The sequence below is a fragment of the Gallus gallus genome, chromosome 20 (genome assembly GCF_016699485.2).
Source record: "Gallus gallus isolate bGalGal1 chromosome 20, bGalGal1.mat.broiler.GRCg7b, whole genome shotgun sequence".
Taxonomy (NCBI): Eukaryota; Metazoa; Chordata; class Aves; order Galliformes; family Phasianidae; genus Gallus; species Gallus gallus.
In genome coordinates, this window is record NC_052551.1 from 8,206,274 (window position 1) to 8,220,485 (window position 14,212).

A 14,212-nucleotide genomic window follows, 5' to 3' on the forward strand; every position below is an offset into this window, starting at 1 on the left:
ACTCCTCAATTCCCTGCTCTCATGCCAAGGGAGACATGGGTACAGCAAAGCACTGTTAATTAAACAACAGAGTTTTTTAAAAGCCAGTTATTCCTCTTCTTTCCTTGCCGCGATTCCTCTACACCTCTGCAATCTGGATGCTGCTTTAGGAGAGAAGGAAAAAAAACGACTACTGAATTCCTATGAGACCATTTCAGCCGTGCCTCCAACCTCTTCAAAGGCATATTGCCGGCATCAGCAGTTGCAAGGAGTGCTCTGCCAGCTGGCTGCAGCTCAGGCATCTACATTTAGTATGGTGCAAGAGGGTGATGATGCTCTTTTGTTGCTTCAGGGAAATGGTATCACAGATTATTTTTTAATGAGCAGTAAATTCTTGCTGGGAGACATAAGAATACATCTGGCTTCCAGTCAGGCTGCCGACAGTAGGGAGAAAGGGACACTGCCCAGAGCTGGAGAGGGCCATTCAGAGTAACCAGAGCTCAGCCCTGGCATCAGCAGGAGCTATACAGTGCCCAGGGAAGTCACTGGAAAGCTCTTTGAATTTGGGGCTGACATGAAACCCCAAATCCTGATCTTTCAGAGAGGGCATCTGAACCAATTCATTTTCTGTAGGTCTGTTTCACAGGCCATATATCCAGACAATTTTATTTCCAACCAACCAGACAGACCCGAGCTCCTGCTGTTAGTGACAACGAGCTTGGAGAGACAAAACTGCACAGCCTCTGGGGAAGCATTCCTTAGAGATGTTTCCTCATTACAGAGCATGCCTATCAGATGAGATAGCCAGGTGAACTGTGCACAAGAGAATTGATTTTTGCTGCAAGAGCCGGTTATATTTATATATAACCCCTGGAGCTGCATTACAGAAAGGGAAACCATTACTAAGCCAGTAACAGCAGCTATTCCCCATCCTCCCCCTAAGATCCTCTCACAAGGATGGTTACTCACGTGTGCAGCTGGGGTACCCGTAGAAGCCCAGGGCACATTGGTTGCAGGTGTGCCCCGTAAAATTCACATGGCATCGGCACTGGCCAGCTGGGCTGCAGTTGTTGTCCACAGCACCCCGGGAGTCGCAGGAGCAAGCTGGAAGAGCAGGACTGATGAAACACCTGAACCATGGCCAAGCTCTACTGATCTGAATTGTCAGTCAATCCCACAGGGATTGGTTATTTACATCACAGATGAATTCATTTCTTAATTCCACAGAGAGATGGGGAATACTTTCATCCAGAGTCACAGCCATAGCAGGAAAATGCCCCGGAGAGGTGGTGAACTTTTTTCTTTACAGCCTATTCAGTGCTCCCTCAGCATGTTGGTACACTAAGGCACGTGTCCAACCCATCAGTTTAATGTTTTTTTGCTCTCTTTTTTAACATTTTAATTAAAAAAACAAAACATAAATTAGAAAAAGTTTTGCTACTTATAGACATTAACTATATTATATGTTTTATATATGGTCCCATGCAATTACACATCACCCAGTGCACCCCAGGTGAGCCAGAAGGTTGGAGACCCATGGACTAAAGAGAGACAAGAAGGTGTAAGCTGGGACATTCAGTCGCAGCTGGGTTGTGATGAGGAAGTTTGACTAATAAGAATTGTTCTTCCTCCAGGCTCTGGCACGATCCATGCCCTCCAGAACAAACCTGCCAAATTCTTACTGCAAATCACATGGGTGATTTTGAGAAGCATTGACATTCTCCAAAGAAAGGCATGTTTTGGGGAACGTGACAGACCAGCAGGAACTGAGTGTTAATGCTCATTGAAATGTCCCATGTGAATAACTCAAACTTGAGGCACACTCAAGCAACTTTTATAGCTGATGCACTTTGAGCAGGGAGCTGGGGGGGCTTCTTTCTTCTGCATTCAGCTGCACATCCTCACACAAGGAAACCACCAGATGTGGTCCTCAGCTGCCTTGCCAGCACGGCCCCAGCTTGTTCTCCTTCAGCTGCAGTGAATACCTCCCCTGACAGATGTTTTGGGGAGACAGAACACCCTGACACGAGGCCATTCCCATCCCTCTGCTGCTGCAGCGGGTCCTTACCATAGCAGTGGGGGTAGGAGTGGTGCCCGGAGCTGCACTGCTCACACCGTGGCCCTGCAAACTCGGCCTTGCAGAAACACCTCCCAGAGGAGTCACAGCCTCCTGGCAGCGTCCCAACAGCACTGCAGCCACACACTGCAACAGAGGCAAAACATCTGCTGAGTTCCAGGAGCAAAGCTTGTGGCACAACAGGGCTTTTTCTGAGGCTCTCGAACAGCCACATAAGCATTCAAGCTGTTGATCTCTGCCCATTTTTGCATGTCCTCCAAAATGCCCACACAATCACTTTCTAGTCTTCCTCCAAAATCCTACCAGAAGACGCTGGCTTTGCTATAATATCTACCCTACAGCTGGCAAAGGCACACTGCTGTTCTCACACCGACTGCCACTGTGCCACCCTTGTCTTGTGCTCATCTTTGGGCATCTCTTCTCCAGTAAAGTATGTGTAGGCAAGGGAGAGATCATCTTAGACAGTTCCTGCCAGCACAAGAGGATCTGCACACTGGTCCATTCATGGAAGCCACCCAGCCCTGGGGAGCACAGATACTCACACTGGCACAGGGGGTAGTTGAAGTAGCCGGGAGCGCACCGATCACACAATTGCCCTTCAAATCCTGTTCGACACAGGCACTGTCCTGTCTCACTGTCACAGGTGCCATCGTACTGACCTGGGCCGGAGCACTGGCAGGCTGGAAAGCAAGAAGGGCACTAGTTAATAAACAGCTTCTTAATGTCTTCCCCTCCTGAGAAAGGAACCAAAATGCTGCTTCCTCTGGGCTGGAAACTGGAGAAACCACAGGGGACAGAGCTGACAGCAAGTATGCCCAGCCCAGAGCTCATATCCATATGGAATTTCTCAACAGCCCCCCAGGGCTGGGAGGACACTGGAGGGTCACGGTTGGGTGGAAAATACCAGCAGAAGTCCTGGGAATTTGTCACTTGGAAGTGAGGCTGGAGAATTCTTCTCTGCAGAGTGAGTGGAGGGTGGGGAGAAGCAGGGGGGTAAGCAGGGGGAGGCGTGGGGCCGCTAACCCTGAGTCACTCACGCTGGCAGAGGGGTCCATAATGGCCTGGAGTGCACTGGTCACAGTGTGTCCCTTGGAAGTTGGGTTTGCACACGCACATCCCTACTCGAGGGTCCTTGCGGCAGGCATTGCCTTCTGTCCCACCAGCATAGCAGTCGCAGTCTGCAGAGGGGACATGCAACAGGCAATGACATGAAGAGGACAAAAGATGAGATCGGCTGTCAGTTGATCTCTGTTGCTTGGCAGAGGTCCATAAGGACAGAGAAGGGGATGCAACGCAAAACAACAGCTCACAAGGTTGTCCCCTAATAACCTTCGTATCAGATGCAAATGTTTTAACCAAAGCCTGCTTAGGTGAGCAGCATGGTTGGCTCATGAGGTCACAGGACGGCTGGGAAACATCAGCATCACACAGTGTGCAAGGTGCTGGTCTGGCAGCAGGGCAATGCACAGAGCAGATAAACGCTGTCTGCACAGCTCACTCAGGGCTGATTTGGCGCAGCACTGCCCAAGAGCTGTACACAAATTACCACCGATTTCAGCTACCAAGGGTGGGGCTTTGGCTCTTTTCCTGCTGAATCCAAGCCCTTCTCCCTGTTAGGGCCCTCATCCAACTCAGCAACAGTATGGGTGATGGGCTGGGGGAGGGAAGAGCAAAACTTGTCCAGCAAGCAGAGGGAGGGGCAGGCAGGGAAATGAGAAGGGAAGTGAGAAATTCCAGCTCAGGAAAGAAAAACCTGCCTGGAAGATACAGAGTTTAGAATATCAGAAGGAAGGAAAAGGTTATCTGCAGCACACTGGGGAGCATGAGACGGTGGGGGGGACACGGTGGGAAAAGAGAAGAAAAAGGACAAAGGAAGAGATCAGCTGAGAGGGGTCATTGTCAGAGAGGAGGGAGGTGGAGGGAGGCATGGCTGAGAAATTCAAACAACAGAGAAAGCAATGTGGAGTGAGCAGCTGTCTGCACACGCTTCCCAGACACTTGCAGCTCATGGCTTTGTGCAGCACAGACCTGCTGCATCTTCCAGCCCACAGAGTGCACAGCATGCATGGCAGGACAGGCCTGTATCAAAACCCAAAGGCTGAGATCAGGGAGAACACAGTTTGAATTCCAGCTCAGTCACAGCCTCACCGTGATCTTAGGGTATTGCTTATAGGGAGGCCAGAAGAGACATTCCCTCATGGTTTGAACCTCAGAAGAGAACACACAGTCATGCTCTGAGTTTCCCTATTTACAATAAGGGGATCATAAAGCTTGCTTTCCCCTACCCCTCAGCTGCCTCCTTTCTCAGAACCGCTGTATGTCAGGCTTGCCTCTTACAACCTACAAGCTCTGTAAGCTGAAGACCTGATCTTGCTTTAGAGGGCATGATAATAGCGGGGTGATTGCCAAAGCAGCAAGGAAAATTGCAGTGCTTACTTATTATCTGTCCTGCAGGGAGCACTTGTTCTCCAGTATCGTTATAAGCAAAGGCTGGAACAGCTGCGTGGAGAAAGAGACATTGCACAGGTCACCACACCACACCAAGAATCAATTACAGCCACTCTTAACCTGGACTCCTGAATGATGCCTTTTTCCCTCCTGCACGCAAAGTGGGAGATCAAACATCAGACAAATAGGAAGTTCCCATTGACCCCCTGGTTCCATCTCAACCCACAGAAAGCCCAGGCCCATTCACACCTGTGGGAACCACTCCTGGGACAGGAGTGCCAATGTGGCGTGGGATAAAGAGAGAGAGCAGCCCCAAACAGAGCCCTGACCGTTCCTGCACCTGTTGAGTCTAAGAGATCCTGGACTTGGCCACCGCATGGCCTCGCTTGCTGTACTTACGGTAGCAGTGGGGGAAGTCCAGGTATCCCTCAGCACAGGCATTGCAGTGCTCCCCGGTGTAGTTGGGTTTGCAGTAACAGCGGCCAGTGAGGTCCTCACAGGTGCCATCAGTGAAGTCAGACTTGCAGTTGCAACCTACAGAGGGGACAGCAGTGGTCATCACAAGCACAACAGGGGCACTGCTACAACACAGAGTCTTTGGAAGAGGCTCCACAAATTCTGTGAATTCTCTCCAAAAATAAGAAGTGTGATTTTTCATCTCCAGAACGAGTCTGGCTTAGAGGAATTGCTGCCACTGTCTTTGTCACACTGCGTGGTCCCAAGGAAAGCAGCACAACCCCAACTTGCTTCTGCAGGAGTCTCCAGGTCTCCCCTGGAGAGGCAGTGGTGGCACTGGAAGGCTCAAGGGATGGATGCAGGGTAGAACACCACCAGTCACAGCCACCAGACCAAGCTGGGCTCCCCATTGGGACAGACATAACCCACTGCTGCCTGGAGATCTCACACACCCATCCCGGAGTCACCAAGTAAAGGAGAGTGTCTATAAACTGCAGAGGAGATCACACTCACGATAGCAAATGTATGGAGAGTCGATGGGGTGGTCAGGGGAGCGGTAGTATCCTGGGATGCATCTCTCACAGTTAACGCCAGTGGTGTGATGCTGAAAGACAGAGGGTGAGAGGGGCATCAGTTCCTCTGCCTGCAGGAATGGGTTCATGCTCATCTGCCAGATTTCCTAACAGGGTCCAGAGGGAGCGACTTGGGAGCACATAGAAGACCTAAATCTGATCAAAGTTCCATACAGTGATTTGAAAGCAAAGCATTTCCTGTGTAAACTTTGCGTCCTCCCATAACTCCAGCTTGAGTTCCATGTTCCTATCTGACTTCAAGCCTATTCTACTTGCTTCAGTTGGTAAAACATCCCGACTGCTTCGGGCTAGGAGGACTGATCTGCTTTTTCCAGCAAAATAGTACAGCTAAAACGTTACTGCCCAGGTGTGCTGTACTTATTACCAGAGTGTATTCCTTTCACCTATGGCAAACAGACTGGATTTCCAGGGAGAGACCCTAATTATGATAACAGAGGGTGGGGGCACAGAGCTGGCAGTGAAGCTGAACTCCAGGTGTGACTGCAGAAACGAGCACAAGGATCCGCAGCAGCCTTTTCCAGCACTGTCCTACCTGACAGTCAATGCAAACACCTCCTCCTTCAAACTTGTCCTCGCGACTTTTGCTGGCTTTGTGGCGATCCACCTCTGGGTCGTAGTAGCAGTCGTAGGCATGGCCATTGCAATTGCAAGCTGAAAACACAGAGAGGTTTGAGCTAAGTCACCAGCCCATGGGGGTCCTGGACCTCAACGATTTTAACTCCTCCTGGCGGGTTTGATATCAAATGGGCTATGTTTCAATGAGGAAGGCCGCCTGAATGGGATCACCCAAGCTTTGGAGCCCAAAAGCACGGAAGAAACAGCTCTGCCACAAAGCTGCATTTAAAACTGAAAAAAACATAGCAGGCACTAAAGCAGGACAAAAGTATGTGCAGGCATGTAGAGGCGAGAATGAGAAATTACCCAGCTTTGGGGCCTCCAGTAGTCTGGTTTAGAGGGCGACATTCTTGCTTCTTTTATCCCACCTGTGAGCTTCAGCACGAGGTGGGGGTGCTGCCTGTACAGCAGTAGGACCCAGCCCTGCCGTGCTGCCCTGCCTTTCTATGAGATGCCGGGGTGCAGTTACGCTCTGCGTTCTGCACTCCCACAGTGGCATAAATTCCAGCGTCGGCGTTTACCAAAGGTTTCTCCGGACAAATAAAGATGTCCTGTATGTAAACAGACCCAAGCGCAATTCATCTTGGAGACAGAATTGAGCAATGGGACTCGCCTGTGTGAACCCTTGGACACGCAGGAGGAACCGAAACGTGATTAGAATCATAGCCCTGGATGGATCTGAGGGCGAGCCTCGACTAAACAAAATTAACCGCCGTGTAAGCTGTGCTGCAGCTGTGCCAATGAGCTGCACGTCACCCAGCGCTGTGCACCACCCAGCACGCCGCTGGGGTGCAAGACTTCATTGCACGGCAACGTCAAAGTGTGGTCAGCCTGTGCTCTGGGAAACAGCTGGCAAGAAGGCGGCCAAACCTGAGCCTGACTTACGCTGGCATTCGTTGGCACTGTCGGCAGTGGCAGGTTTCCACGGGAATTGGTTGAAGCCAGGGCAGCAGCGGTCACAGGAGCCGCCGCAGGTGTTGTGCTGGCAGTCACACTGCAGCCTGCGGGGGAGAGGAACAAGGCATGGGGTTTGCTCTCCGAGCGTTCTGGAAATGAAGGCTTTTAAAACATTCTACCTTGTTTTCAATTCTTTCAATTGAGAACACCGCGTCTCCTCCAGTGTCACCACCTCCCTTTCTTCTCCTCCTCCCTTATCGCTTTGCTTTTATGTAGTAGATGAGGAGTAGAACAAATCAGTGTGCCACTGCTGAATCTGCTCTACAGACAAACATGAGGCAGCTGGAGGGGTAGCATGAGGAACCTGAGCTGAAGCAAACCAGCACAAGGGAGCTGCATGGTGCGAGGACAGGGAGATGTCTGCGCCACTGTGCAGGGCTGGTGGGAAAGGGATAAATGACAGCCCTGAGCTGCAGAGGGACAGGGAAATGTGCAGCCCATCTGCTCCTCCAGGTGTACCTGTGCTTCCAAGAGAGGAATGCCCCCATGAAGTATGAACTGGGGCTTTTAGCACTCTTGCTGTGAGCTGCTCTCTGGGCAGTGTGGGTAGGGCTGTGCTGGGCAAACAGCAGCTCCCCTGGTGCCAGGCAAGAAACCTCGGTGGCATAGCAATAGATCTCATCCTGCTCGACCACAGCGGTGATTCATTAACATCAGTGACATCATCCACAAAACTTCCACTTAGCAGAAGGCAATCCCCATCCAAGACAAATGCTTTCTGTTGTATTAGACTTATGGATAATACAGCATGTTCCAGCTTTTATCTGTGCAATTACTCATTTCCCCTCCGGGTTTGCCTGCCACTCCCATCTCTCCCTCCTCCAATTCAAAAGCAGCGTTTAAAAATAAAAGTATTTTTTTTAAACATCAGACACAAACGGAACAGTCATTCTGGGTGAGACGCAGAGGTGCAGACACGCTTCCCAGTGGCTGCAGTATTTTTAAGAACTGAGACCTGCAAGCGTGCGTATGTTGAACAGCTTGACAGAGGCATGGGACAAATGAATTCACTGTAATGAAATATGGAATGACAAGAAAGTTTGGGAAACATGGGCAGCACCCACGCTCCAGCACATTTGCTTCAGCCTGAGAGGCTGAGGCAGGAGGTCCTGGCTCTGCTCCCAGCCCCACGGGCAGCCCTCCCCATGCAGATGCCATGAAACGTGCAGCTGCAGTCTTATGATGCCCTGTCCTTACCCACATCCATGCACTGGGCTGCAGCCAGGATTGTCCAGGCTGCAAACCAAGACCCTGAGGGGTTGGCTGGAGCCTACATGGTAGAAATGAGCTCTGAAGCATTTACTTTCTTCTTCCCTTGTTTTGCAAGGAGCCCCACTGGAAGACAAACCTTGGCCATGCCTCTGTAACAAACCCCTCACACACTCCTCACCTCTGAACACCTCCAATGAAACATTTTCTTATGTTTTGTTTGTTTGTTTGTTTTCCCATGGAAGTATCTGGAGATGACAACTAACCCCACAATACATATGTGTTAAAAAAGACAGTCACTGAGTCAAGGAACTTATAGACCTGCTAAACAGTGCTAATCTCCCTGGCTGGAAGACGTGGCTCCAACCACACACCCCAGCTCTTTAACATGTGAGATGTTTGAAAAGCATTGGTTCAGTTCCCAGAATGCACAAAGTTGGCCCTCAATGACTACGCACACTTCAGATGCAGAAGGAACCATTTATTTAGTCTCTGCTGTTCAGAGTTAGCAGTGACCTCTCAGAGAGCTCATCTATCACGGCAGCTTTACCGCACCTTGTGCTGAGCCCATGCTGCTAATGAATTATGGACAAATGTTCATAAGCTACAATATTTACATGTTTCATTGATGGAATATATACAAGGAAGAAGAGGGAGCGGCTGCATTCACATAGCACACGTATTTCCTGGCCATCCTGCCATAAATATAAAACCCAAGCCTTCCACTGGGATTGATGCTCAATAGCAGACAGTGTAAACAGTTTTCTAGTAACTGTGTCACAGCTGAGAGTGGCACGTGAGTGCTGCAGGATCTGGACTTGGTCAGGACATCAGAATAGTGCAATGAGGAAAAAAATGCCCCCTTCTCTGACTGCTTCTGCTTGTACCTGCCACCTGCAAAGGGACCCACAGGCTGCACAAAGGTGCCAGCACACCCAGTGCTTCCCTTTCAAAATGGGCAATTGCTCTTTCCAGTATTTTTGTAGCTTCGGGATCCATGGGGGGAAAGCACTCCCAAAGCAGCTGCATGCTAACGCACAACTCCTGCCTGGGCTCTCCATTAGAGACACGCAGAGTCCTTGCTGATGCTCATCTCACTGCTCACAGTCTGTCAGCAGAAAGGTTTGTGCCCAATCCTGTGGGTGTTCACCTTCAACCCAAGAAAACTTGACTTCCCTCTGCTAAACTCAGCCCATTTGAGCTCAGTGCAAACAGATGGCTGTGAAAAGCACAAAGGACTTAAGAGGAGTCTGTAGCTGTCCCCACAGCATGCACACACACACACAACTTGCACACACATGCATGCACACACACACACACACACACACACGCACTGGGACCAGATGTGCTGCCAACACAATGCGTCTGGAAGCACAGCCTCCGTAACTTGGCACTTCAGAGAAGCTGGATAAACATTATCATTTATGGCCAGGAAGTCAGCTCACAAACGTGCTCCATCACGTCCCAAAATCTTTGCCAAAATTTCTAGCTCACCTCACCTCCACCAGAGCACTCATTCTGCTTCTCTGGGCAACACAAAAACCAGACATGTGCTGAAGAGTGAAGTTCAAACGAGAGGCAGAGACCTCCCATACAGACTGAGACATAACTGGGGTTTTTAATAGCACTGGGCCAACTCACATCCCTTGTCTCCCTCTGCATTTCCTTGCCCTCTTACTGTCATGTCGGTGTCTGAAGAGGTGGGATGCCTGTGGGGGGACACGTGGCACCTCCTGCTCAGATGGGTTGCATTGAGTTCTGAAGGAGTGACGCAATCCTGACAGCTGAAGTCAGTAACACAAAGGGACGGTGTGTCCCGAGCCCCAGCTGCCTCTGCGATGCCTCTTGTCATGCAGGGCTATGGCAGATGTCACACATTTCCACTGACGGCTCTGTGCTTCTGGTCTTGCTATTAGGGCACAGTAACACCATGAGAAGCTTTTCTGTTTAACCAGCATCTTTGTCCCGATGTCTCCCAAAAGGCCTTACAGATGTTACATGCTGACCGTACAAAGCACCCGAGGAGATGTTTTCTTCTCTAGGCAAATGCAATCTGCTCAGGGTGAAACGCAACAGCTGCTTACAAACATGTGCTGCAACTTTACAGCACAGTTTGGGGGTCAAGAGTGAAGATGCCAAATGCATCCAAATGGGAGTGGAGGAGATGGATCCTGGGAGATCATCAGCACAAGCGGCACTGAAAAGGCTCCCAACAAATTTCTCCTCCCTTCCTGGAAGGCATCAAAATCTGGGCATTTCTAGGCTAAAAAATTCACTTTGCACCACGGAGTCCTTTTGCTGGTACATGAGCACACAGTGCAGCTGCCTACACCGAAGTCTAAAAGAAAAACAAGAACTGTGCACTCAAATATTTATGAAGTTTCCTTTGTCGAGGAGTTAAGCACACTGACACACATTTACTTTTCAATACATCTTTGTTTTAGCACTTAGAAGCTTTTAATCTTGGCTGGGATTCACCAGAACTTTATCTTAGAAGATCCAAAAGCTCTATGTGATCCTTATGAGAAAGTAATACAAGCTTCTCTCGTCCAGCTGAATCTACCCATCCCTTTCATAAAGGCAACATTCAGGATGCAAACAGATGGCTAAGAGGCAACACTTTCATGGTATGAAGCAGCTCTCTGGTATTTCAAATTGCTGAGGCGGATGGGAAGAATCCCATGAGCCGAAATATAAAACTGTTCTGCATGCTCGTGTTCTTTTGCAAAGAATATTTGTTGAGTTACATACATAACCCATCTATGGTTCTTATGAGAAGAACTGGACAGCAGTCTCTGGTTTCTTGGGAGACCATCCATTTATGGAGCATTGCTCCCCTTCTTAAGGAGCCACACGGAAAGCGAGGAATTTCTTAGGACAAGTTCAGAAACCAATCTCGGGCTTTGAAGAACATGAGTTCAACAACAGCATCGACTCTGTGCCCACCTTCCCATTGCAGCACTCCTTCCCCATGGGGAAGGCAGAGTTGTGTACAGGGAAACCACACCAGGGAGCTGATCTGCCTGAAAGATTGCCTGACAAAACACGTTTCAGTTTTGCTGTTTTGGCTGAACTAGTTTCTAGTTTGTTCCCAGGGCAGAGCCAAGAGCAACAGTACTGGCACAATTAGGAGCTCAGGATAGGACTCAACTCACACTGGTACGTTCCATTCTTAGCACAACAATACAGATGCTTTTATACAGAGCTGGTATTTTGAAAAACATACCTGTAAGGGTCACTGGGGTCTTTAGCATCGCAGACATCTGCATGGCCGTGGCAGACACAGCGCCCTCCAATGCTGATATCTTTGATGCTGTAGTAATACTGGTGAGCACAAGAGAAGTTGTCCCATTAATATCGTTACAAATAAGCTCCATGATTGTCCTACTCAAGATTCACCAGGACTTTATTCACTACAGTAATGCATTCGCCCTCCAACACTTCCAGCTCATTAGGATCTATTGAGGCCTGCCTTACCCTCCTGGTCACTGTAGGGTCCCTCAAAGCTTTGCCCATCAGGTGCCCAAGCAGAGTGTTTGTCTGCAGGAAGCGCAGTCTGATGTTGGTGGCCTTTGTGAAATTCCGTAGGAGAGGAGAGTAGGAGAAGTTCATGGCTCCTGGGCGCCCATTTACCAGAGAGACAACAATCTGTGAATGAGAGGATGGGAGACAAATCAGCATCATCCTCTGACAGGGAGGAAAACCATGGCTCCCTCAGCTGAACCCAATCTTTAATCTCTTTCAAGACAACTGAATCAATTCCCTGCCAGTCTTATTTGTGTTAAAAATGAACAGTTTAAGCAGTATCCAAAAGTCAAGAGGGAACCATTTCATCAGAGCACCTTCGGTCACTGAAAAAATAACACAACTAGAAGTCTGTTGCCCTCTTAAACAACTAAACAACATCCAAAAAATCAGCCCCAGAAGTCTGGTCCCCAAGCAAACTTCCAGCATGGAATGCAGCATGGCTCTGTCCCTCAAGCACTGCTCAATACAGGGCCTGCTGCCCTCCCCCTGGAGGGCTTAGCTTTTCTAAACTCTGTCCAATGCAAGCACCTGCCCTCATCTTCCTGTTCCTACTTATTACCTGCTCTTATATGGGAGAATGGATTTTCACTGCAGCTCTCCCCAGTTAAAAGTTTATATTATTGAGCCCTTTCTATTTTCTCCTCCTCTTTGCTGTTCTCCTCAAAAACCTCCTTCTTGACTTACATTTCTTCATTAAGGAGACATGCTTACGGGTCGCTGACACTTTCTGGAGCTCCTCTGGGTTAGCTGTGCTGAGGGCAGGTGCCCCATGTAAACATAAGTATGAAAGGAAACAAGCAACAGGAACACTGCTGCCATCAGCCTGGCGGCACAGCCACAACCCACCCAAACACGAAGACAGGGAAGAATTGCCCACTGTCTTCTAGGAGACTCTTCTGTCTGTTTGAATGCCCGGTCTTCTAACCAGCTTTTCTTAATTATTATTATTATTTCCAGCCACAAAAACCCTGAGAGCCCCAAGGGATGAAAACGTGATGGCTCACCTCCCCATTTTCTAAGGGCACAATTCGGGAGTACTCAGTCGTGCAGATAGCATGGTCATCCTTGGTGATGCGATCCACGGTCTGCAGTCCGAATTTCTCAATGCAGTCCCTCTTTGAAGCTGTTTATCAAGCAGAGATGAAAGCAGTAAGACAAAAGGAACAATTCAGAGCCTGGTACTGACTTCTCCATGCTGGCCAACAGGAGAGATGGGGATATACTCTTTATTAAACATTTACTAGGTTAAGACTGTTTTGCATCAACTCTCATTGCTAACACACGTGCTTCACTGCTAAGAAAGCAGGGAGGCACTCTAAGAGTAATAGATGTCTTCAGAAGAGTCTGGAACAAAGGCTCTTCTGCCTTAACCTCATCCCCAGCATCGCAGCTCTGCTCCATGAAACACTGCTTTGGCAATGCAGGAGCTGAGCTGCACCCAGAGGATGACAAAGTGGGACTGTTTCAGTGCTGGTGTCTGACCCCTAAGGCAGTGGTGCTTTGAGGAAACAGCAGACTGGGGAAGCCCATCCCGAGTGCAGATGAGGTCAAAGCCTTTCCCTCCTTGAGGGCACTGTCCTGCACTGTAAGACGAAACGTGCTGATCCCACACAGCACGCTGAGCTGGGGGAGGGAGGGCTGTGCCAGAATGGGCACATTTCTTGACCTGTCCCCATTTGTAATGCTCCATGGGGAACCCTTCAAGCAGACAAACACTCCCATAAATCTCTCCCCATTTCTCCTTTGGTGGCCATGGAAGGCACGGTGTTTCCCTGCCACGGAGGATTTGCTTTGCCACGGTCCCATCAGCTGCTCTGACAGATGCTTCCCACGACAGTCATTCCATCCCCTCCTCAGGCAGATCTCAGCCTGAGCTCCCAGCTGGCAGGGACAGGATGGCCAAGGAGCTGAACCCTCCCACCAGGAGTATGGCTGAAGGCAGCACAGAGCTGGTGGCACCCAGGGCACGGCTCACAGGCGGATACTGGGAGCGCTTACATTTCTGTAACTGCTCATAACCATCCTACTGAACAGAACAGTGTTTTTCTTAGGCTACCTACAGAATTCTCCAAACCAAAAAATAGACCCCTGCAAAGGACTTGCTGTGCTAGTGAATCTGGTGTGGATTGGACCAGTCACCTCTTTATTTCCCCAGGAGTTTTCTGATGTCACTGCATGTCATTTCCCAAGGGGGGTTGGCTTAGGCAGGGCTCAATGCTGCAGGAGGGAAGAGCTCCAGATGCTGCAGCGGTGCCTCTACAAGCAGGAATGAGCATGCATGGCAAGAGCTCCCTGCTCTGCTCCAGATCATGCACGAACATAACTACAACAGCCCCAGGGATGGACCAAA

General features: G+C 49.6%; 1 protein-coding gene across 4 annotated transcripts in view; it reads right to left on the bottom strand.

Moving 5' to 3' along the window:
• Positions 1-14,212, bottom strand: part of LAMA5 (laminin subunit alpha 5) — a 79,599-nt gene that overhangs the window by 32,741 nt on the left and 32,646 nt on the right. For 3 of the 4 annotated variants that reach the window (XM_015296661.4, XM_015296660.4, XM_015296659.4), the window contains exons 4-15: positions 12,867-12,985; positions 11,812-11,982; positions 11,561-11,658; positions 7,054-7,169; positions 6,086-6,204; positions 5,474-5,564; positions 4,904-5,038; positions 4,493-4,555; positions 3,094-3,234; positions 2,599-2,736; positions 2,048-2,182; positions 949-1,083 (exon numbers count right to left, since the gene is read on the bottom strand). In XM_015296661.4, coding sequence (XP_015152147.2) covers positions 949-1,083; positions 2,048-2,182; positions 2,599-2,736; positions 3,094-3,234; positions 4,493-4,555; positions 4,904-5,038; positions 5,474-5,564; positions 6,086-6,204; positions 7,054-7,169; positions 11,561-11,658; positions 11,812-11,982; positions 12,867-12,985 — 1,461 coding nt within the window. The remainder of the gene's footprint in view (positions 1-948; positions 1,084-2,047; positions 2,183-2,598; positions 2,737-3,093; positions 3,235-4,492; positions 4,556-4,903; positions 5,039-5,473; positions 5,565-6,085; positions 6,205-7,053; positions 7,170-11,560; positions 11,659-11,811; positions 11,983-12,866; positions 12,986-14,212) is intronic. The other variant, XM_040650754.2, reaches the window with a different exon arrangement.